The 20,409-nt window shown below is 35.2% G+C and overlaps 1 protein-coding gene across 1 annotated transcript in view; it reads left to right on the forward strand.

The window, feature by feature from the left end:
• The window catches only part of CPB2 (carboxypeptidase B2), a 39,954-nt gene that overhangs the window by 2,633 nt on the left and 16,912 nt on the right, over positions 1 to 20,409 (forward strand). The window contains exons 2-6 of the mRNA XM_011370370.2: positions 7,899 to 7,974; positions 9,411 to 9,535; positions 11,012 to 11,120; positions 13,198 to 13,299; positions 14,979 to 15,083. Coding sequence (XP_011368672.1) covers positions 7,899 to 7,974; positions 9,411 to 9,535; positions 11,012 to 11,120; positions 13,198 to 13,299; positions 14,979 to 15,083 — 517 coding nt within the window. The remainder of the gene's footprint in view (positions 1 to 7,898; positions 7,975 to 9,410; positions 9,536 to 11,011; positions 11,121 to 13,197; positions 13,300 to 14,978; positions 15,084 to 20,409) is intronic.

Genomic DNA, 20,409 nt, shown 5'->3' on the forward strand with positions numbered 1-20,409 from the left:
CCAGGGTCAGGCATTCCATTCTATTAGGGCCCAGTAGCAGCCAGGAACTTTTTCTCAAAAGTGTATGAGTCTCCATTGCAGATTCCATGGCCTTGCTCTAGGTGACTACTTGGTGATTCTCCTATCACATGCCAAAACTTCCAAACAGTATCTTTTTCTACTACAGATGCCTCTAATCCCATATGGTATACCAGGCTGCTTGGCCCAAGTGTCAGGGCTTTTGCACCACATCCTGAACATTTCTGCTCTGGTTCTCTCACAAAATGCTAGTTTTTCATGTCATCTAATATATGAGTTGAAGCAGTATTTCCAAGAGAGGCTATCATATTCTAAGAGACTTACAAGGAATTGTGCTCCCTTCTTCAGCAAGGGTGGTCGAGATGTAATAATTTGTCTTTTATTTGAGAGGAGATTTCTCAACCTATCCAAGACCACTAGACCCTTAAAATTTTCCTAGTGTGGCAGGCCCTAAATCTTTGCAGTATTTATCTCCCACTCTTGGGAGTACGTGTGTGTTACTGGAACCTCCAACGCACTTGCACTTCTTGCTTATTTTACCCAAGATTCATATGATGTCATTGATATAGTGGACTGAAGTATCCATACAGGCTACTTCTCTTTATGTTATTACAGTTAGTGAACAAGTTAATTTAAATTGAAGCAAGACTATAGATATACATTGATGTCTGTCCCAAGTAGATGTGAACTGTTTCTGACACATTTTTTTTATGATCGATATGGCCAGCTCAGCAGCTGAATACCACATACCTGAGGTATTTCCTAGCAAAGATACCACATTGAGTCCTACCTACTTGGTTGAGTTTGATTGTTCACTGTCATTTTCTAGGATCTGTCTGGTTTTTGTGGGATCCAGACAAGTGAATTGAAAGTGGATTAGATGGGAACCACTATCACTGCATCTTTAAGTCTTTAAAAGTGATACTCGTATCTGCCATTTCCCCCAGATACATTTTTTTTTTAATTCCACTATCTTGGCTAGCAGATGAACAGTTTCACCGATAGCTTTTTCTGCTATAATAGATCTTATTTTATAGTCAAAGAACCAATATGAAGGTTCTGCCAACTACCAAATATGTTCAATTCAAGTATACATTTGGCAACCATAGACATGATCATGGGGGGATCCAGGGACCAAAGTGTGTGTACTATGAGCTAAACTTACTTACATTAGGACTCCAGATCTCCAGGTTTCAATGTCAACTTAGATGCAGCATCCCAAAGACCTAATATGTGGGGTTCCCTGAGTAAGTTGTCATAGGTCCCTTTTGGAACCAACTGAGGAAGTCATGATCATACCGCCTTTCTACACTGTTGCAGGATCTTTCTTAGTAGGCACTTGATTCTTCCTTCAGGCAAGAAATTCTGGTTCTAAGAACTGGCCCAGATGTGAAAACTGGACAATGGATTGTGATTTTTGATTAGGATATCTGTCCTTAGCCTCTCTCACACATTCTTGATTTATTTTGATGATAGAGATTGAGCAATATCATTGTTGGCTGCCCATCTCTCTTGCCCCTAAGAACTCTGTGTTCTTTTTAACTCTATAGCATTTGAATGTCATGTTTCTCTGGCTGCCACTCTGACCTTGCTGCTCATTACAATATTTGTACCCAACTTGTTAACATGTGGTTAAGCACTGCCAGTTGGCTTCTATTGTATAGCAATCTTGTCACCCCAATTGCTGCTGGAAAATTCAGTTCTCTAATGTCATCTCCTACTCCTACTGTCAGCCATCAGAGTCTATTCCCACTTCCCCACCCAGCCTCCAAACCAATAGCTAGGATTAAGTCATGACATTATCTGGCTGTGGAAGTGCTGAATATATTAATAAAAGAAAGAGACTATATCCCTAAAGGGGTACACTCACTCATAATACAGGATTTAATGTTAAATCTTTGAGAGGTGGTGCCAACTGCTGCCAGGATGGTTTTTGGAAGCTTAGAGAAAACAATGGCCTGTACTAAGTCAACTAGAAATGTCAGAACTCTTGTGGCAGATGGTGAAAAAAAAAGAAGTTTAAAAAAAGACATACTTTTTATTGAAAATACTATGAAAAGCTAGAAAACCCACTGGGTAACTGCCTCACTGATGGGCTCAGAAGACGTTTGAAAACAATAAGTAATGTTCTAGTACAAGGGTCACAGCATCATGAGAAGCTCAGTAGTGGCTTTTTCACAGTCAGAGTAGCTTTTTAATAGTATTTTTTTTTAAGTACAATAAGTATTTTTTTTTAATTTAAAAAGTAAATAATATAAAAAAGCATAAAATTAGGAGGGAAAACGCTGAAATTTCATCACTTTGAGAAAATGTCGTTAACATTTTAGTGATCGTCTTTTCATCTATTTCTCTCAACAATCTTATTTGCTTCTCCCTTCCCGTATCTGCCCAATCTTTCAATTGCCATTCTTCACCATCCAAATCAATGTTAATAATGTACTATGTATTCATTCATAATTTTCTCCTGCATTTAATATATATAATTTTCCTTTTTCTAATTTATTTTTATAAAAAATAGATAATATTTCATAAAGTTCTCCACTTGCTCTCTCCCATAATACATCATGTAAATCTCTCCCAAGTTAACAAAAATAAATCTAAATCATTCTTTAAAATGATTATAAAACATTATAGAATGTGGAGACAATATCAATATTCTATTACTGATAAGCATTCATATGGTTTCCTGTTATTGTTACTATGAATAATCCTGTAATACATACTCTTGAGCATATATCTTTAAGCACCAGTTGAATAGTTTATGCTAAAACTGTACTAGGATCCACATAGAATTTCCTAGTCTATTTTTTCTGTAAGTTACTCTTTCCCTCTTCTGATAACAAAATCTCTAAAGGCTTATTTCCAAAATTTGTAGTCTGTTAATCAGGATTTCCAAAATAAAACCATCTTCCATCCCGCTATCAAAATTATTTTTATAAATCACAAGTCAAATGATGTCACTTTCCTAACTCCTAATTGCCTACAAAATAAAGACCATATTTCTCAGCATGCATTCAAAACTTTCTCTAGAGAAAGTCTAACATAAGTTTCCAAGTTCATTTATGTTTACCTACTATTCTATCCTATACTTGGCAATAATGAACATCTTGCCATTTCCTCAACAGTGACCCTTTGTTTCCCATCATTGTGCCCATATACACTCTTACTTACCCAATCATCTCTTTTATAAATCCTTTTCCAATAATGACAAGCAGAAGTTATTATAACCTCTTTTATGCTTCCAGAGCTCTTGGCACAGTCTTTTTTTTTTTTTAATTTCTTTGGAATATTTTTAAATTTGTAGAAAGTTGCAGAGATGTTACAGAGTTCCTGTACACCCAGTCTCCCCTAAGGTTAGCATGTCATAGTACCATGGTACATTTGTTAAAACTAAGGGAAAAAAAGCATTGTTCATTAATATTAACCAAACTCCAAACTCCAGACTTTATTTAGATCTCACCGATTCTTCCACTAATATCCTTTTTCTGTTCCAGGATCCAATCTAGCATACAATATTGCATTTAGTAATCCTATTGCTGATATTCAATGTATTAAGTGTATTATTTTGAATAGATAGGCCAGCTTTTTGGTTTCAGGCAGGAGGTTCTTGTTTCTCCATCCCGACTGGAGGCAAAGTCTAAGATTAGTTTTAAATAAAGCAAAAGCAAAACATTTTCTTTCTTAATATTTATAAAATATTTATAATCATATTTTAATAGCAGTATTTGTCCAAAAATAAAAGAAAAACCATTTAAAGTTAAATAGGCCCCTTTCTGGCAAATGCCATCAATATAGCTTAATCTTAATTTAAATAAAATAATTACTTAGAGGTAAACTAGAAACTTGAGAATGCCTTTGCTGTTAACAGATTCCACATATATCTGCAATTCCTCACCTTACTGTTTTCATTCTCTCTTTACCCAAATCTTCCTCACTATCAAAAATGGATAAAGAGTTGCAAGTAAGAGAAAATTTATTAAGAAATTATTTCTATTAAGTGATATGTGAAAATAATGTTGATCCATGTTTATTCACATTAATCTATTACCTTGGTTTTGCAAGAATCATTAACCATTCCTCATGGCCTTAGCAAGCATTGCAAGGCAGAAAGAAATATGACAAAGCAAAGGTAAAAAAAAAAAAAAATTAAACCAAGTGTTGACTTAAAAAAAACTATTAATGTAATTCATCACATTCAGAGATTAAACCAGAAAACTTTGTGCTCTTCTCATAAAAATATGATGAAATCCACACTCGTTCATGATAAAAACTCATATCACAGAGCAGAAGGAAACTTCTTGACCTGATAAAAGGCACCTACCAAAACACTACAACAAGTATTCTAATGGTAAAATGTTAGAAAGTTTTCCTTAAAAATTATGAATCATGCATTTTATTTCCACTTCTACTCAATACTGTATTGCAGGTCCTAGCCAATACAGTAAGGGGGGAGAACTCTATAAGCATTGAAATGAAAGAAGCAAAACTTAATATGTGCAGTTGTAATGATTACTTGCAAAGAAAAAACCCAAAAATATCCACATTAAAATGATCAAAATTACCAAAAAGAGCCAGATAAAAAATCAATATCTAAAAATCAATTTCATTTTTATATCCTAGCAAGAAAGAATTAAGAGACTGAATATTAAAAGTTGCCATGTACAAAAGAAAAAACAAATTTGCTAGAATAAATATAATAAAAATATGTAACACCTTAATGGATAAAAATTATAAAACTTTTTGAAGGCTATTTAAGAAGACCCAAACCAATAGACATATCTACTCTATTGACCGAGAAGACTTAGAATCATCAGGATGTCAGTTCTCTTCAAATTATTGATCTATAGATTCAATATAATTATAATCACAATCCAAAATTTTTCATGGAACATGACAAGCTGATTTTCAAAATGTGTATGGAAAAGCAGAGGACCAAATCAAGAAGATATTTTTTAAAAGAAATAGGTAAGGGAGAAGAGAAGCAGGAGCTTTTCCTATAGGGTGTTAAGATTTAATATAAAGCTACAGTCACAAAGATGAGTTGTTTAGGCACAAGGCTAAACAAGTAAATCAATGGAACATAATAGAGAGCCAAGAAAGAAAGCACACTATATTAGTGAGGGTAATCCTTGATTATACTCTAATATCTAGTTCACCCTGAAGCAGTTTTACTTGCCACAACCAAGTTTTATTTCTTGTTTAGCTCACCAGTTGATGAAGGTCACAGGGCTCTCCCTGGTGCTCTCCTGCAACTTGGAGATCTGGGCTTCTTCCATTTTCCCACTCCATATCTCGGAGTTCTTTGCTTCTAGCCATAGGTTGAGAGGGAACATAAGCATGTGAAGACTCCCACTTGCTCTTAATTGTGGCATATTATTCACACACACATTCCCATTGTTGAGAACTCAGGCACCTGGTCTCAATGCAACCATTTAAAAGGCTGAGAAATGCAGTTTTTTTGTGTGCCCAAGAAGAGGAAATTGTGTGATGAACCAGCATTGTCTCTGCAAAAAAAGTATGAGACCTTATAAATAGCAGAATTGACATAGCTGATCCCTGAGGAAAGTATTAATGATTAAAAAGTAATGCTAAGAAGAACTCACTCTCTTCTTTACACTGCACTCAAACAAATAATTTCCAAATGGATTAAAAGCTTAAATGAACCTATAACCAAAATTACCCAGCAAAGCTATCATTTAGAATTGAAGGACAGATAAAAAGCTTCCCAGACAAGAAAAAGCTAAAGGAGTTTATCGCCACCAAGCTAGTATCAAAAATATGAATAATAAAATGGCAATAACTACATATCTAGCAACAATTACTTTAGATGTCAATGGATTAAATGCTCCAGTCAAAAGAAAGTGTGGCCGGATGGATAAGAAAACAAGACTTTCACATATACTGCCTACAAGAGACTCGCTTCAGATCAAAAGACACAAATAACCTGAAAGTAAAGGGATGAAAAAAGATGTTTCATGAAAATGGAAACAAACAAATAAAAAAGCAGATATAGCACTACTTACACCAGACGAAATAGACTTTAAAACAAAGGTTATAACAAGAGACACAGAAGGACTGAGTTATCCCATTTCTGGGTATTTATCCGAAGAAACCCAAAACACTACTTTGAAGGGACATGTGAATTCATATGTTCATTGAAGCATTATTTACAATGGTCAAGATACAGTGGCTACCTGGGTGTCCATCGATAGATGAATGGATAGAGAAGAGGTGGTACATATATACAATGAAACATTACTTACCCATAAAAAAAATTAAAAGAATGAAATCTTGCCATCTGCAACAACATGGATAGACGTAAAGGGTATTGTGCTGAGTGGAGTAAGTCAGGCAGAGAAAGACAAATACCATATGATTTCACTTACATGTGGAATCTAAAGAACAAAACAAACAAACAAAAAAAACAAAACAGAAATACTCGTAGATACAGAGAATGTTTTGGAGGTTGCCAGATGGGAGCAGAGTTGGGAGGGTGGGTAAAAAAGGAAAAAGAATTAAGAAGTACAAATTGGTAGTTACAAATAGTCATGGGAATATAAAGGATAGTGTAAGGAATATAGTCAATAATATTGTAATAACTATGTATGGTGTCAGATGAGTACTAGATTTATCAGAGTACTAGATTTATATTGAAACTAATATAATATTGTATGCCAACTGTAATTAAAAATTAAATTATTTTTAAAAAAACTTTAAAAAGAAAAACAAAAGAAATATAAAAAAAAAAATCTTTATGACCCAGGACTGGGAAAGAGTTCTTAACACACACACAAAAGCACAAACCCAGTAGGAAATGATGAATAAAAATGCATCATTAAGAAAGAGAAAAGACAAACAAACTGGTGGAAGATATTTTCAGTACACATAACTGAAAAGAGTTAGTATCTAGCCTATAGAAAGAAATTATACTGGCCAACTGTCACAAAAAAAAAAATCTAAGGGAAATAACTACACTTCATCAGTAAATCAAAAAATTAAAATTAAAATCCAAAGAAGATTCCATTCCACAACCATTAGATTGAAAAAGTTAAAGTCAGATAGCATCAGTATTAGCAAAGAGGAGGAGCTATAGGAAATCTTTTCCACTATGGGTGAGAATATAAATTGATACAAAAAGTTTGATAAATAATTTGACACTATCTCATGAAATTAAAATAGTGTATACTCTCAAGAAATAGCAATTCCACTTGCAGACAAATTCTTGCACACGTGAACTATGACAAAATACTTCAACACAAATGTAATCTTGAAAATACGATGTTAAGTGGAAAGATACTGAAGAAAGTATATAGTATACCATTTTGTAGGGTTAGATCAAGCAAATCTAAAGATATTTTAAGAATCCTCATGTACAAGAATCCATACATGTGTTATAGTCCATACTATAAAGAAAAGCAAGGGAATGAGCAAAGTCGAAATTTAGGGTAGTGGATACTGTTGGGGGTGTGGCAGAAGGGTATGGTGGGGAGCTTCGAGGACACCAATAAAGTTATATTTGTTTAGTGGGGTAATGGGTTCACAGGCATTCCTTTTATTATGTAATAAACTAATTTTAGCATAAATATTCCCTTATGCATCAATATTTAATTTTTAAAATACACACACACGGAGAAAAAAAGTAAGCACTCTGCAAGCTGACTCTCATTCAAGAGAGCTGTTTATTTTGCAATTGCTTAGGAGCAGAAAGAGTGAGTGGATGTTCTCTTTTTAACACTACACTTAGTCTTTAGCAAGATCCTCTTTCCTTTTAACATTTCGAGTTTGTTTCCTTTTTATAATTATCTCAAAGTCCCTCCCAGTATAATTTATCTCATTTTTACTTTTTATTTAACATCAAAATTCTGTTTTATTTTTTCCAGTGGCCAGGTTATATCTGCTCTTCCTAGAACCTCTAGGCAAGCTCAAATTCTGCAGAATCTCACTACGACATATGAGGTAATTTTTCCCTCATAGATGTTTATATTGGTTTCATTCTGTAGGAGTATAGTGTGCCATATTCTTTCCTATATGTTGTCTAACTTATCTATAGTTGGTATAAACCCCTCTTCTAATAGCCTTCTCCCCCTTCTCATACTTACATGATTTTACTTGTTCCCCACATCGAAACTTCTTCATTTGTATTATTGTCTTTTTAGCAAATTGCATAATAGCATCTTGAGATTAAAAGTGTGTACTTACAAAGATGCTACAGTAACTGAGGTCCAAAAGGACTTCGGTTATAAAACAATGGTTTTTAATCAAGAAGTAAATATCAAAAATAAAAGTGAAAATTTATTAAAATTTTCATGCCTGGGACCCATCTCCCCAGAATGCCTAAGATGTAGATGTTAGACCATGATGCAGCTCTGACAACTGTGCAGAAAAGAAAATTATGCATTGAGAACCTCTAGACTACAGGGTGGTTCCAACGAAAGTTTGGCTGGACCAATGGTGAGCCCTTAAGCCAAAGTCACCTGTAAGAGGAAACTCATACCTAGCAGGAATGGATTTGTATTAATTCTCCCACAGTGCTCAATCACTGTGTGGCTACAGCCCTGGAGTAGCATGGCTTCAGCCAGGTGGATCAAGATGCGGAACAAGTGAGAAGATTAGTCAACCATGCTTTTCCCAACAGAATTGCTAAGTAGCGAATTTTCATAGCCACCACACCATGGAAAGAGGAAATACCACCAGAGGAAGCATCGGAGATTTAGAATTTAGTTCTTGGTCTACCACTTCCTAGGTGTGTGATTTTAGACAAGTTAGCTATTAACTTTAATTTCTTCATCCAAACAATAAAAATAATAACAGTTGTCCAGTCTATATCAAAGTGTTATTATAATGATCAAAGTAAATGAGTGTGAAAGTGCCTTGATAAAGTACAGTAATATAGAAAAATATATATAAATAATTTTTGAAGGCATTGCCCAAAGTCCATAATTAGATTAAAGAATAGGAACACTGACACAATAGTAATGTTAAAGATATGAAATTTTTAGTAAAGAAAATTAGCATTTAATTTATTTAGAAATTAGCATTTAACTTTCTGGACAAAATTTTATTTCCCTCCTAAACATCTGACATATACATCCAGTTTTACAGTTGAGCCATAAATATATTCATTCATTCACTCATCCATTCATTGTCTAGTCAAACATTTATTGAATACCTAGCATGTTCCATGTCCTTGTTAGCAACTGGGGTTACAGAGAAGAATAAAACAAACTCCCTGAAAAAGAAATGTTTATAATGCCACTTGTGTGAATGAGGACCAGTGGCCAGGAAATATCTTTTTCATTTTTCTTATATACACATTTAATGGCTTTAGCTGCAGATAAGAATGATATGAAAAACCGTTTTTATTTTATCAATTTCCTCCCTTGAAACTGCAGATTGTCCTCTGGCAGCCAGTAACAGCTGAATTTATTGCAAAGAAAAAAGAAGTCCATTTTTTTGTGAATGCATCTGAATTAAGCAATGTGAAAGCCCATTTAAATGAAAGCAGAATTCCATTCAGGTAGGCATCATTGAATATTTATTAAATTGCTATTATAAACACCTATGATGCGTTTGACTAGCAGATGATATAATTGCTTCCTGGAAAAATAAACACTTACATTAAACATGACAATAAGAAAATCTCCAAAATGGACTGGAGATGAAACCCAAGTGGCTAACTCTGTGAGCTTGAGCAAATGGTTTAACTTCCCACGACCGCATTCCCTTGTCTCAAAATGATTTAGACTCAATGATCCATGGAGCCTCTTAAATTCCTCCTAATTCCTTCTTTCTTATAGTTCCTCCACTCTGTAGCCAGACTTGGGGAGCAAAATTGTCATTCACTTTAGTAGACTTTGTGGTATCTCTCAAAAAAGCAAGCTGGTGAATAGGATTTTGCTTCCTTCATCAGGTCAGTGAGCATTCCGGAATGTCTGGTCCTAGACTAAAAAGTCTAGGATTTCTGCTCAGAGTTCGTGGTCTCCTACTTTTGGAGTCTGCTGTCCGACATCTCCTCTCTGTATCCATTGCCCACATGTCAATGTCTTCCAGCTGCTCTAGCACTTCCTGAAGGCTAGGCTCTCTTCTGTGTATCATGGGTGACCTTTGAAGAATACGCTATGATAATTAATAATGTTATAGGTGTTTACCGCCTTCTAAGAACTATGCCGAACCTTTCTATACATTGTATCATTTACTCCTTATTTAACCCTGTGAGGTAAATACTCTCCTCATTGTACAGATGAAAAAGTTTTTCAAACTTACAAATGAATTTCTCAAAGTCAACCAGCTAGAACATGGTAGAAGTAGGAGTCGAACTCAGATCTTCCTGATGTCAAAGCCTTGGCTCTTATCTGTTGGCCTAAATAAAAGTAAAGAAACCTTTACTAAAATGGTAGCTTATTTTCAAATTGTTTATTCTGGGTAATTAAATGGCTTAATTCAGTTTTTGCCTAGTTAACTGTGTGGCACTTCTCAAGAGTCATCTTACTGATGACCTTCCTGTAATCTCCCTTTTCCTTCTATTTTTCTAGAGATATGATCATCTTTGGGTATGTAGAACTTCTGATATAGGTCAACAGTTGTCACAATGGGAAACAAAAAGAAAAGGCATTTTGCATCTCTTTGGCTCTTAACTGAAAAGAAAATAATACTATGTTACTCTGAATTGAAGAAAGTTGTTCACTAACCCACATGTTCACAGAAAAGACACTGATGAAGCACAACCAAGAAATGTTAATAACAGTGAGGAAAGGGTGAGATATTGGAGGCCCTGAAAATATACCATATAGGAGTCACTTTCTGTCCAGTTCCCATGTGGGTTTGTGAATTTCAGCTTACCACAATGTTAGGTGGTGTTTTCACCTGATGATCTTCTGCTTATTAGACTTCTTAATGATTTTACCCCCATGCTCACCTGTTGTGACTACAATGGGCCACATGGGAAAATCGAGGCTGTTTTGGAAACAAGTTTGCCCTCTGTTTCATCACTTAGTGTCTTGATGGAAGATGTGGAAGATCTTATACGACAGCAGACTTCCAATGACACAGTCATCCCCCGGGCCTCCTCCTCATACTATGAAAATTATCACTCACTAAATGAAGTAAGCCATTCCATTTCTCTCCAAAATTACTATTTTCATTTAACCAGCATTTCCATGGGAAATTATTAAAGTATCATAATTTGTGGAAGAGGGTAAAAAAAAATCACAATTAGGTTGATCGTATGGTGGTAATCCATCCTTTTGTAGATGGTGTTTTATTTGGTACACTGCCTCTAAGCAGGCTGTTTGTCCACAGCTAAGAGTATCTCTAATTGCTAGGAGTAACACTACCTGCCAAGGAACAGCAGGAAATAACAATAGGGCCTTTTTATTGAAACTGACACACAAAAAAATTAACGGTCCAATTAATCATGTCTCTTTGGAATATAATCCTAATTATACTCTTGCTGAATAATTGCCACATTATCTCACTGAATTAAAAAAATTTATTCACTTATATTTAGTATACTATAAATAAATCCATTTTATTCCCCTTAGGAGGAAACTATTAAACTAATAATAATAATAATAACAATAACAATAATAATGAGAAGAAAAATGTGTTTTAATCTTTAAAAAATCGATTTTTTTCTATCAGTACTTCTTAAAGTTCTAGTTTTCCTAGAAAGAACCTAAAGATGTCAATGTTCAGTTTACCTCACTAAGTTTTCATATAATATCGTAAGAGCTATTTCCCCATATTTATTAGTTGAAAGGATAGACTCCTTGGAGGATTTTCTTGTTTACATAGTATACTCAAAGGAATAAGAATTCCTTGGTATCTTTTATTCTTTCATAGGAGTACACTGCTATATTTTATCATCTTTGGCTAGGTGCCCAGAAACTATTAAGAATCATATCTATGTTTTTAAGACTTAACTAATAAAAATCAATTTTCTATTTTAATTTTCAAAAACCTCCATTCCTTTCTAGTTAATTAAACCAGAACTCAGTCTGCTTCTAGAATCAATTTGTCTGGTTGATTGATGGCATTCTTAAAATGCCATCTCCCTCTTTTATCTCTCATACCTTGTCTCTATCTATTCCACATAGACTATCTCCTTCCAGCATCCATTATCAGCCCTGCATAAGCAAACCTGATGTCCAGAATTGAGAGGTGAGGTAGGAATGGAGAAGATAAATATGTCAGTGCTGTGTTGAGTTTGGTGGGAAGAGGGGAATTACTTAAACAAGTATTTTTAATATTTTTAAAAATATATTTTAATTTTTGTTTTAAAAAGTTATTTTTTTTCTTACCCTATTCCCAGGAAAGAATTGGAAACACAGTTTCCATCAGCTAGGATTGCTATTTGAAATTACCTCTAGAAAAGTTTCTAGAAGTAAGGCCAAGTGTTAGTTATTCCCATTTCAGAAAGTATAAAAGTTTAATTGTGGCCCCTGAGAAGTTGGTCTACATTGAAACATGAGTAAGTTACATCTTTCAACACCAGCTTTGAAGTAGATGCTAGCTTATAGTCAGGCCTGGATTTTTTAATTTGTCCTTCCAGTGTAATCTTGACAGAATCACCAATGCCACTAGACTTCCACCCAGGAAAGAGGTCTGGAATCAAATTTCTTCTCAAAGTAGAAGAGAATTTTTTTCTCCAGATTGTATTCACTTTTGCCTCTCATAATTTCTCAGATCTTATTGTGCATGCACAGGTCTTTAGTGGAAAATAATGGCACTGCCATTTACCCTGTGCAAAGGTAGTACCCAGGGCTTCCTTAGGTTACTCTTGAAAATTGAATTAAAAAAAAAAGTCTCGTATAAAAGTGAACTCTTGAATCAATGGCAAAGAAAATTTCATACATAGAGGCAGGGATTTGATTTGATGAGGCTATAAAGAATAACTCCTAGGAGACATACTTTAAAGATGAACTTTTCCTGCTATGTCATAAGGTTCTCAGTACTTTTCTACTCTTTCTCTAAACCTTAATACTTTTCAAAACTTAATTTTATTAATTTTTCCTAAACAGCAGAAGGACCATTCTGCCTCGAGTGTTTTAGTTCTTCATTCTTTCTACATACAGAGGTTTTAGAGAGCTCTCCTTCCCTCGAAGATGTTGTCTGTTTCCTTTGGTCAGGGAAATGCTTTGAAATTGCTCTGTGACTGACTGCTTTTTTCCATTTTGATAGATCTATTCTTGGATTGAAGTTATTACTGAGCGGTATCCTGATATGGTTGAAAAAATTCACATTGGATCCTCATATGAGAAGCGTCCACTTTATGTTTTAAAGGTATGTTGTGGGGAGAGTCATTGATCTTTCAATTTTGGGGGATGTAATTCTCTGGTGGCACTTGTTATAACTTGGATTTTTTTCTTTAAGTTCTGGAAATATTTGTATTACAAGTGTTCCTCAACTTTAATACCGAGCTATTTAGGGTTGGTTTTACCTTAAAAACTTTTTTCAATTACTAATGCAGTGTTGGTCTATCAGTGGACATCGGTTTTAGAATCAACTCTGTCTCTGTTTATATGGCATAGATAAGCCATTTAACTTTCCTGAGCTTCAGGGCTTGCTGTCATAAAATGAGAGGAGTGGTCTGTATTATTTTTCAAATCCTTGTTTTATTTACACCATCCCCACCACCACCACCCCTTCCTCTGACTGGCTTACTTAGGAAAAGAGAGAAAAAGAGAGAGGAAATCTATTATTGGACAAACACTGACATTGACACAGGTTTTAAAACCAAATAAGGAGCTGAACAACCAAGCCCAAGGAAAGGTAGGAACAAGGGCAATGCTGGAGTCTTGGCAATAGGGCTGATATAATAGCTTCTGCCCCAGTCATGGTCCATTTGGTTATTTATTTCAGTTGAATAAATTGGCTTTAGTAAAGGTGAATGAATATGACCATAGGAGGAATTTGGGGGAGCCATGAAACCATATTAATTCCTGCCTATTAATTTCTAATTCTGTACTTCTTTTTATACTTCTCCCCAACTAAAAACATTAAAAAAATAAAAATAAAAAGAAGCTCTAAAAATGTTTAATCATTGGAAAAATACATTTGATTTAGTAACACTTAATTTGCATATTGCTTCCCAAAATAGTCTAAGTTGTGATAGGAAAGCCTCTTCGGTCATCCAAAGATAAGAGTTTGAGTCAGAATTTCTGGGTTTTAATCTGTTCTGACAGGAACTTGCAGTTCAAATTCAAGAAAGACATATGAAACATTGGGTCCTCTTGGTAGCTGAGTTGGTCTATCAGATTGGATCAATGTAATCATGACATACCCATCCATGACATTTTCTTTCAGTCATATAGTGTATATTCTTTGAAACTTGTGTTTCTGGGACATAGAAGTTGAAAAGCCATAATTTCTGCATGTTTTGGTCTCACTCTTACTTAACCAAGGCATAATGTGAGTCTCTGGGGTTCCTCTATCTTTCCAATGTCAGGAAAAGCACCGAGTGTTTACTCAGCACAGTTAGACAGAAGGTAACTAATTCAGATGACTCAAGATTCTTATTAAATTGAATAGATTAAATCAGCCAGGCACCACTTGTTCCACACCTCCTGCAGAAAGTTGCCCACCCAACACATACTTATTTACCTATAACGAAGTGTGAAGAAATTGCCTGAAGTACTAGTTCTCTGGTCTCTACTTCTACATTTCTACATGCAGCACAGGTATGACAAGTTAAATATGGAAGAATCAAAAGAGCTTTAAATTAAGAGTCCTGGCTTTAAGCCTTAATTCTGACTCTCACCAGTTATGTGAAAGTTGGCTAGTAATTTCATCTCTTCACCTTTAATCTCACCAGCTTTTAATTTCCCTTGAGAATTCTGAAAGAAATGCAGAGACTAATGCACATTTCAGAGATTTGTTAAAAGAATTAGATATAAGCACTAAATAAATGTAAGTTATTATCCTGAGGCTTCTCGTTATTGTTTTTGGTTTTCTTTGGGTAGGTTTCTAGAAAGGAGCAATCAGCCAAAAATGCTGTGTGGATTGACTGTGGAATCCATGCCAGAGAATGGATCTCTCCTGCTTTCTGCTTATGGTTCATAGGCTATGTAAGTACAGCATTCACATTCTTTTAAACCAGAGTTTTTTTATTATGTGGACAAAGACCACCTGTGTCAGAATAGGCTGGGCTGTTTATTAAATGCATTTCCCCTGGTCACATCCTAGAACTCGACTTGAAATCTCTGGCTTAGAAATTTATAATTTTTACAAGTTTCCCAGGTCACTTTTATACATATTAAATTTGAGAGCCATAACTTCAAGCATTTAAATCACGCTAAAGATTGTCAGCCTCCTACATTTTATCTAAGGCTAAACACTGGAAAATAATTTAAAAATAGTATGCAATTGTAATATTTTTTCAGGTAGAAGAACTAAAGCAATTATCCAAATCGAGTTCCAATTAATTCTTTTCTTTTGATTTAAATTATCCAGGCATCTTTTGCCATATTCTGCCCTTGGAAATTGAACATTAAGTACAGCATTACAGAGCAGATTATATTTTCCCACATGTTATAATAGAGAATTTTGTCCCCAAAGAAGACCTTGACATCAAAAAATCCACATATGAGACAAAGAATATGGCATAAAAGTAAAAAATTATAATGAATATAAACCTCTATAGTAAATGAAAACAGTAAAAATTATGGTTTGGATCCCATAAAATGGACATATATGTCCTCTACACTGATTTAAACAAAGAGCCATTGTTCTTTGTATAATAACAACATAATAGCTTTGGAAAAGTAACTTAAAATATGTGTCCTTTTGATAATGGTTATTATGTTCTCTATAGTTAGAGATATATAATAACACAAAATAGAAGAGTTAGAAAATTAAGAGATTATCACTTAGATTGATCTGTCTTAATAAATGAGGTACATTGAAAGTAAAAATATTTCCTCCTCTTTCGGGTCTTGTCAACTATAACATCCCTATCTGCTTTTATTTGACTTATCATCTTCTCTTCCCCACTTATGGGAGCTGCAGCATCCTGGAGCCTACTGTAAAGTTCCCAACCATCATTGGTACCGCCTTGACTAAATGAGAGTAATTCCCAACTGACCAGACTGTTAACACAGCCCAGTCATTTGATGATCTGTAACCTTCACGAAGTTGGGCAGTTTTATTCATTTTAGGTAATAAATGAAGCAGCAGTTAGTAGAAAAAGGTGCAAAGCAAGAGAGAAAGAACGTTTATTTCTTATTCTATAACTGAACCTGGAAGGGGCCAGAAATTTCATTTCATATTGACTCATTCATCTTGATGAAGTTGTCCTTAATTGCTCTCTTTCTCAACATTAAAACTTTTTCTTCCTACTACACATGCTATTCCCCACCCCACACTTGCTGAATCTTTCTAAGATTAAATTACTTATTCCACAAATATTTATAAATTGCCTATAAGGTCTGGACCCCAGAGATACAATGGAAAACAAGATACAGTTAGAGAAACTTACAGTCAAATATTTTGCCCCCAATACTGTGAGCCTGAGTTTTGTAGCCCAAGTTAACAAGCTCTTTTTAATGGACATTTAAGCTCCATTCTTTCCTGCCTAAAACTAATCTAGATCATCTGACTTTCATAATGATTCAAACAACTGTAGGAGGAAAAATAAAATACAATATTTAGCTTTAAAATATTTGTGTAGGTAGACTTTATATTTAAAAAGTAAAGCACCCAAGGGTAAATTGAAGTCTTTGCTTTCAAGTCTGTGTAAAGAAAACCTACATTACTCCTATGTTTCTCCTTTAATCACATATTACTACACTCATAACACTTCTGATACCAGATATGTGAGGATTTCCCCCACACCAAGCAATTCTGTGACACCAGCTGAGTGTCCTATAATTTAACTAAATTCTGACACTATTTACCTGGTGATAGCATTAGATTCCACAGGCCTGCCCAACCCCTCTCCATACTTGATGTTAATTGAAAGTCCAGGTTGTTATCTTTGTTTCTGACCAATCAACTGTAAATTGAAGGGTCCCAAGACCCACTCCATGGGTTAAATCAGTTTGCTGGAGCAGCTCACAGAACTCAAAAAAACCCCAGTTTATTTACCATATACCAGTTTATATATGAAAAGACAGATAAAAGGGATGAATAGGGCAAGTTATGTGGGAAGGGATCAAGAGCTTCCCTGCCCTTTCCAGGTGCACCATTCCTCCAGCACCTCCATGTGTTCAGAAATTCGGAAGCTCCATGAACCCCATACCTTTGGGATTTTTATAGAGGTTTTATAATGTAGGCACGATGGATCAATTTTCAGTTCTTCTTCTCTTCTTGGAGTATAAAGAATGGGGCTGAAAATTTCAAGCTTCTAATCCCGGCTTGGTCTTTCTGTTAACTAGTCCTCATTCAGGAGCCTACCTCATCAGAACAAAAGATATTGCTTTAACCCAGGAAATTTCAAGGGATTTAGGAATTCTGTATCGGGACGCAGTGTCAAAGATCAAATATTTTACTCTATTTTATTTTTATTTATTTTTTAGGCGAGGCAACCCTAGGTTGATCTCACAGTTTGCAAGGACCTTGTCAGCTTACAATTCCTTTTTTAAAAAAATTTTATGCCTTCGGCACCTGGTCTTCCTTGATAGTCTCCCATCCAAGTACTAACCAGGCCTAACCCTGCTTAGCTTCCGAGATCAGATGGTATTGGACTTGTTCAGGGTGGCATGGCTGTAGCAAAGACCAAATATTTGAACAAAAGATGCTGCTAGTGCTCTTTTAGGAAATTACGAGGGTTTTACGAGCTCTGTGCCAGGAACCAGAGGTGTGGTGGGGCAGAGACCACGATATATATTTTTTCCATTATCTCAGTCTGTCCCTTCCTTTTCCCACTCAATAAAGATTTTTAAAGTTTTGTTTCAGTCTCACCTAAAGGAAACCTATTGTTCTACACTTTAGAAAACTTGAGGCCAGTCATTTCTTTCTGTGCCTCTCTTTCATCTTCTGGAGGCCCAATTTAGATCCTTTCTACTTCTGCAAAAGCAGGGGCTGAGGCTTACTTGTGCATGACTACATCACCAAGTCCACACCAAGCAGAGGTCTGGCATAACATATGAGCCCAATGAACCATCACACTTTGCTCAGTACTTTGTCTGTAAGCTGACTTTTCTCACTGCTATCTTTCCTCTGAACCTCTACCCTGGAGAACTCTCACTTAATTGCACACAAAGTTGGCACTCTACAACCTCAGGGCTTCCACAGAATTCCTTCTGCTGTTCCTCATCTTAACTGACACATGACTTGAGAAGGATTTTGCTTCATAGGAGCTCCATCAAGTAGAGGGCCTGCTCCTTCATATCTTCACATGCCAAGGGACCAGGAGAAGTGAATCAACAATCTCCTGTCCTAATACTGCCATTGCTCTCATTCTCCCCCCAAACTCATAATCTGATCTGGTTATTCTAACTTTGTCTTTTCTTATTACTGTCATCTATTGGCCTCCAGATAATTTCCTAGAACCTGGCTCATGGTCCTTCATTCCCTTGCAACTCTTGCATTCATTCTGAGTGAATCCAAAGTCCATATGTGAGACCCATTTGATTAATCATCTTCTCAGCTCCTTGAACTCTACATTACCAAACCTAACCTCAACTCTGTTTTAGTAAATTTCTCCCATGTCCATCCTCTGGATCTCAGAAATAATTCTCTTCCTGATCATTAGATCTAGAATGTGACCATGGACAGGGAAGGCTAGGAGGGGCCACTTAACAGTCTGACTTCTTAATTTCCTCTCCTTCCATTTCTCTCATTCTTCACACCTGCTATGCATTTTTTCATTTTTTTCTTTAGTAGATTTCCAGTTCTTGGATATATCTACTTTCTTCTAATTTATCAGCTCCTTTCCAGGAATCTCTTTTTTTCACTAACAAGCCTGAGTCTCATCACAAATGAGACTCACCTGTATCCTGAATTTCTTGCCCCTATGATCACCCTCCAGCAATTCCAATCCCAAGCATCCCACAGAATTAACCTGAGCCACTTTGTATATCTCAATTTTATTATCATATTTATAACATTGAATGTTTTTTTTTCTTTTCTAACAACACTTATATTAGTTTTTCGAGGGCTAAGATAATCTCTAAAGTCTTTTTGTGGGGCGGGGGGGGGGGGCGGTGCTTCTCCATAACCCAGTGTGTTGTTCAGTCCACATAATTGGCAGTCAATATCTTTTTGTTACATTTGAAATTCAAATCAGTACTGCAGGTTTAGGCTGAAATACAACTATGGGGTCCAGTGAGTAGGAGCTAAACATTACAAACCATTGGGCTAATACCCTATTGCCATTGGATAAGGTCAGAATTATCCATACATACATAGAAATTAGAGAAAAACTGAGACATACAGTTCTTTGCTATATTTCTAATGGTAGTAGGAGTAACAGTTTATTTTAAAATCTTCTTATACATTTTATATGCTTTCATATAATATTTATTCTCTATCAAATGGTTATTGGTACTGTTGTTGGTTGCTGTTTAGAATCATTTTAAAGACAAAGCTTTAGTGTACCCCAGGCAAAAAGAACTAAGTAATCATTTGACACTGGCCTACCTGATAGGAATCAGTCAAGGCTTCATCTCCCACCTCCTAATCACTCACTTACTTTTATGCTCTCCTCTGGCACCCCCTTTCCTCATCTTTATTCTCATTTGCTTATAGTAGGACAATGATTTCAATTATATTATCATTTGGTGGTATACCTTTTGTGTGTCTGGCATAATTTCTTCAGCCACTCACCTTATTAAAAGTAATTTATTCACTAGATATAAATATATTTACAGAATACTATGAAAACTCATTGGATAAGATATGCTTAGAGAGCCCCATGATACATCGATCACAAATTAATAGTAAAGAACTATTAGATTTATGAACATGTTTGACTTGGCTGAAAATGTTATTTGAAAAAGAATTAATGTCTTTAAACACAGTTGATAGTACTAAGTCAGAATTATAAGGTAGGCTTATAGAATTTTAGAGGTTAAATTACTTCAATTACATGTTTAGATATTTAGATTGTATGCTTTTGAAGAATAGATTATTTGATAAATGTCAAACCTGAAGAGATTTTAATAAGTAACGACATATTTCACAAAGTTGATTAAGAACATTTCTTGGATTTCTCTGCATCTATATAACCTTGCTGTAGTACTCACAATGCCTGGAAAGGAACACAGGCCTGCCATAGTTCCAAGTATAACTCAATCTTACCTTTAGCCAATCAGAAAAATATTTAAAGGCCTAAGGATACTATATTATCTAGCTGATACATTCAGGTCGCCCTTTCATCGGGGTCTACTTCTCCACTTACAGACATTGAGAAGTACTCTTATTGCTGAGTTTCCTCTCTATCCTTCTTTTTAC

This window comes from Pteropus vampyrus, unplaced genomic scaffold (assembly GCF_000151845.1).
Source record: "Pteropus vampyrus isolate Shadow unplaced genomic scaffold, Pvam_2.0 Scaffold167, whole genome shotgun sequence".
Classification (NCBI taxonomy): Eukaryota; Metazoa; Chordata; class Mammalia; order Chiroptera; family Pteropodidae; genus Pteropus; species Pteropus vampyrus.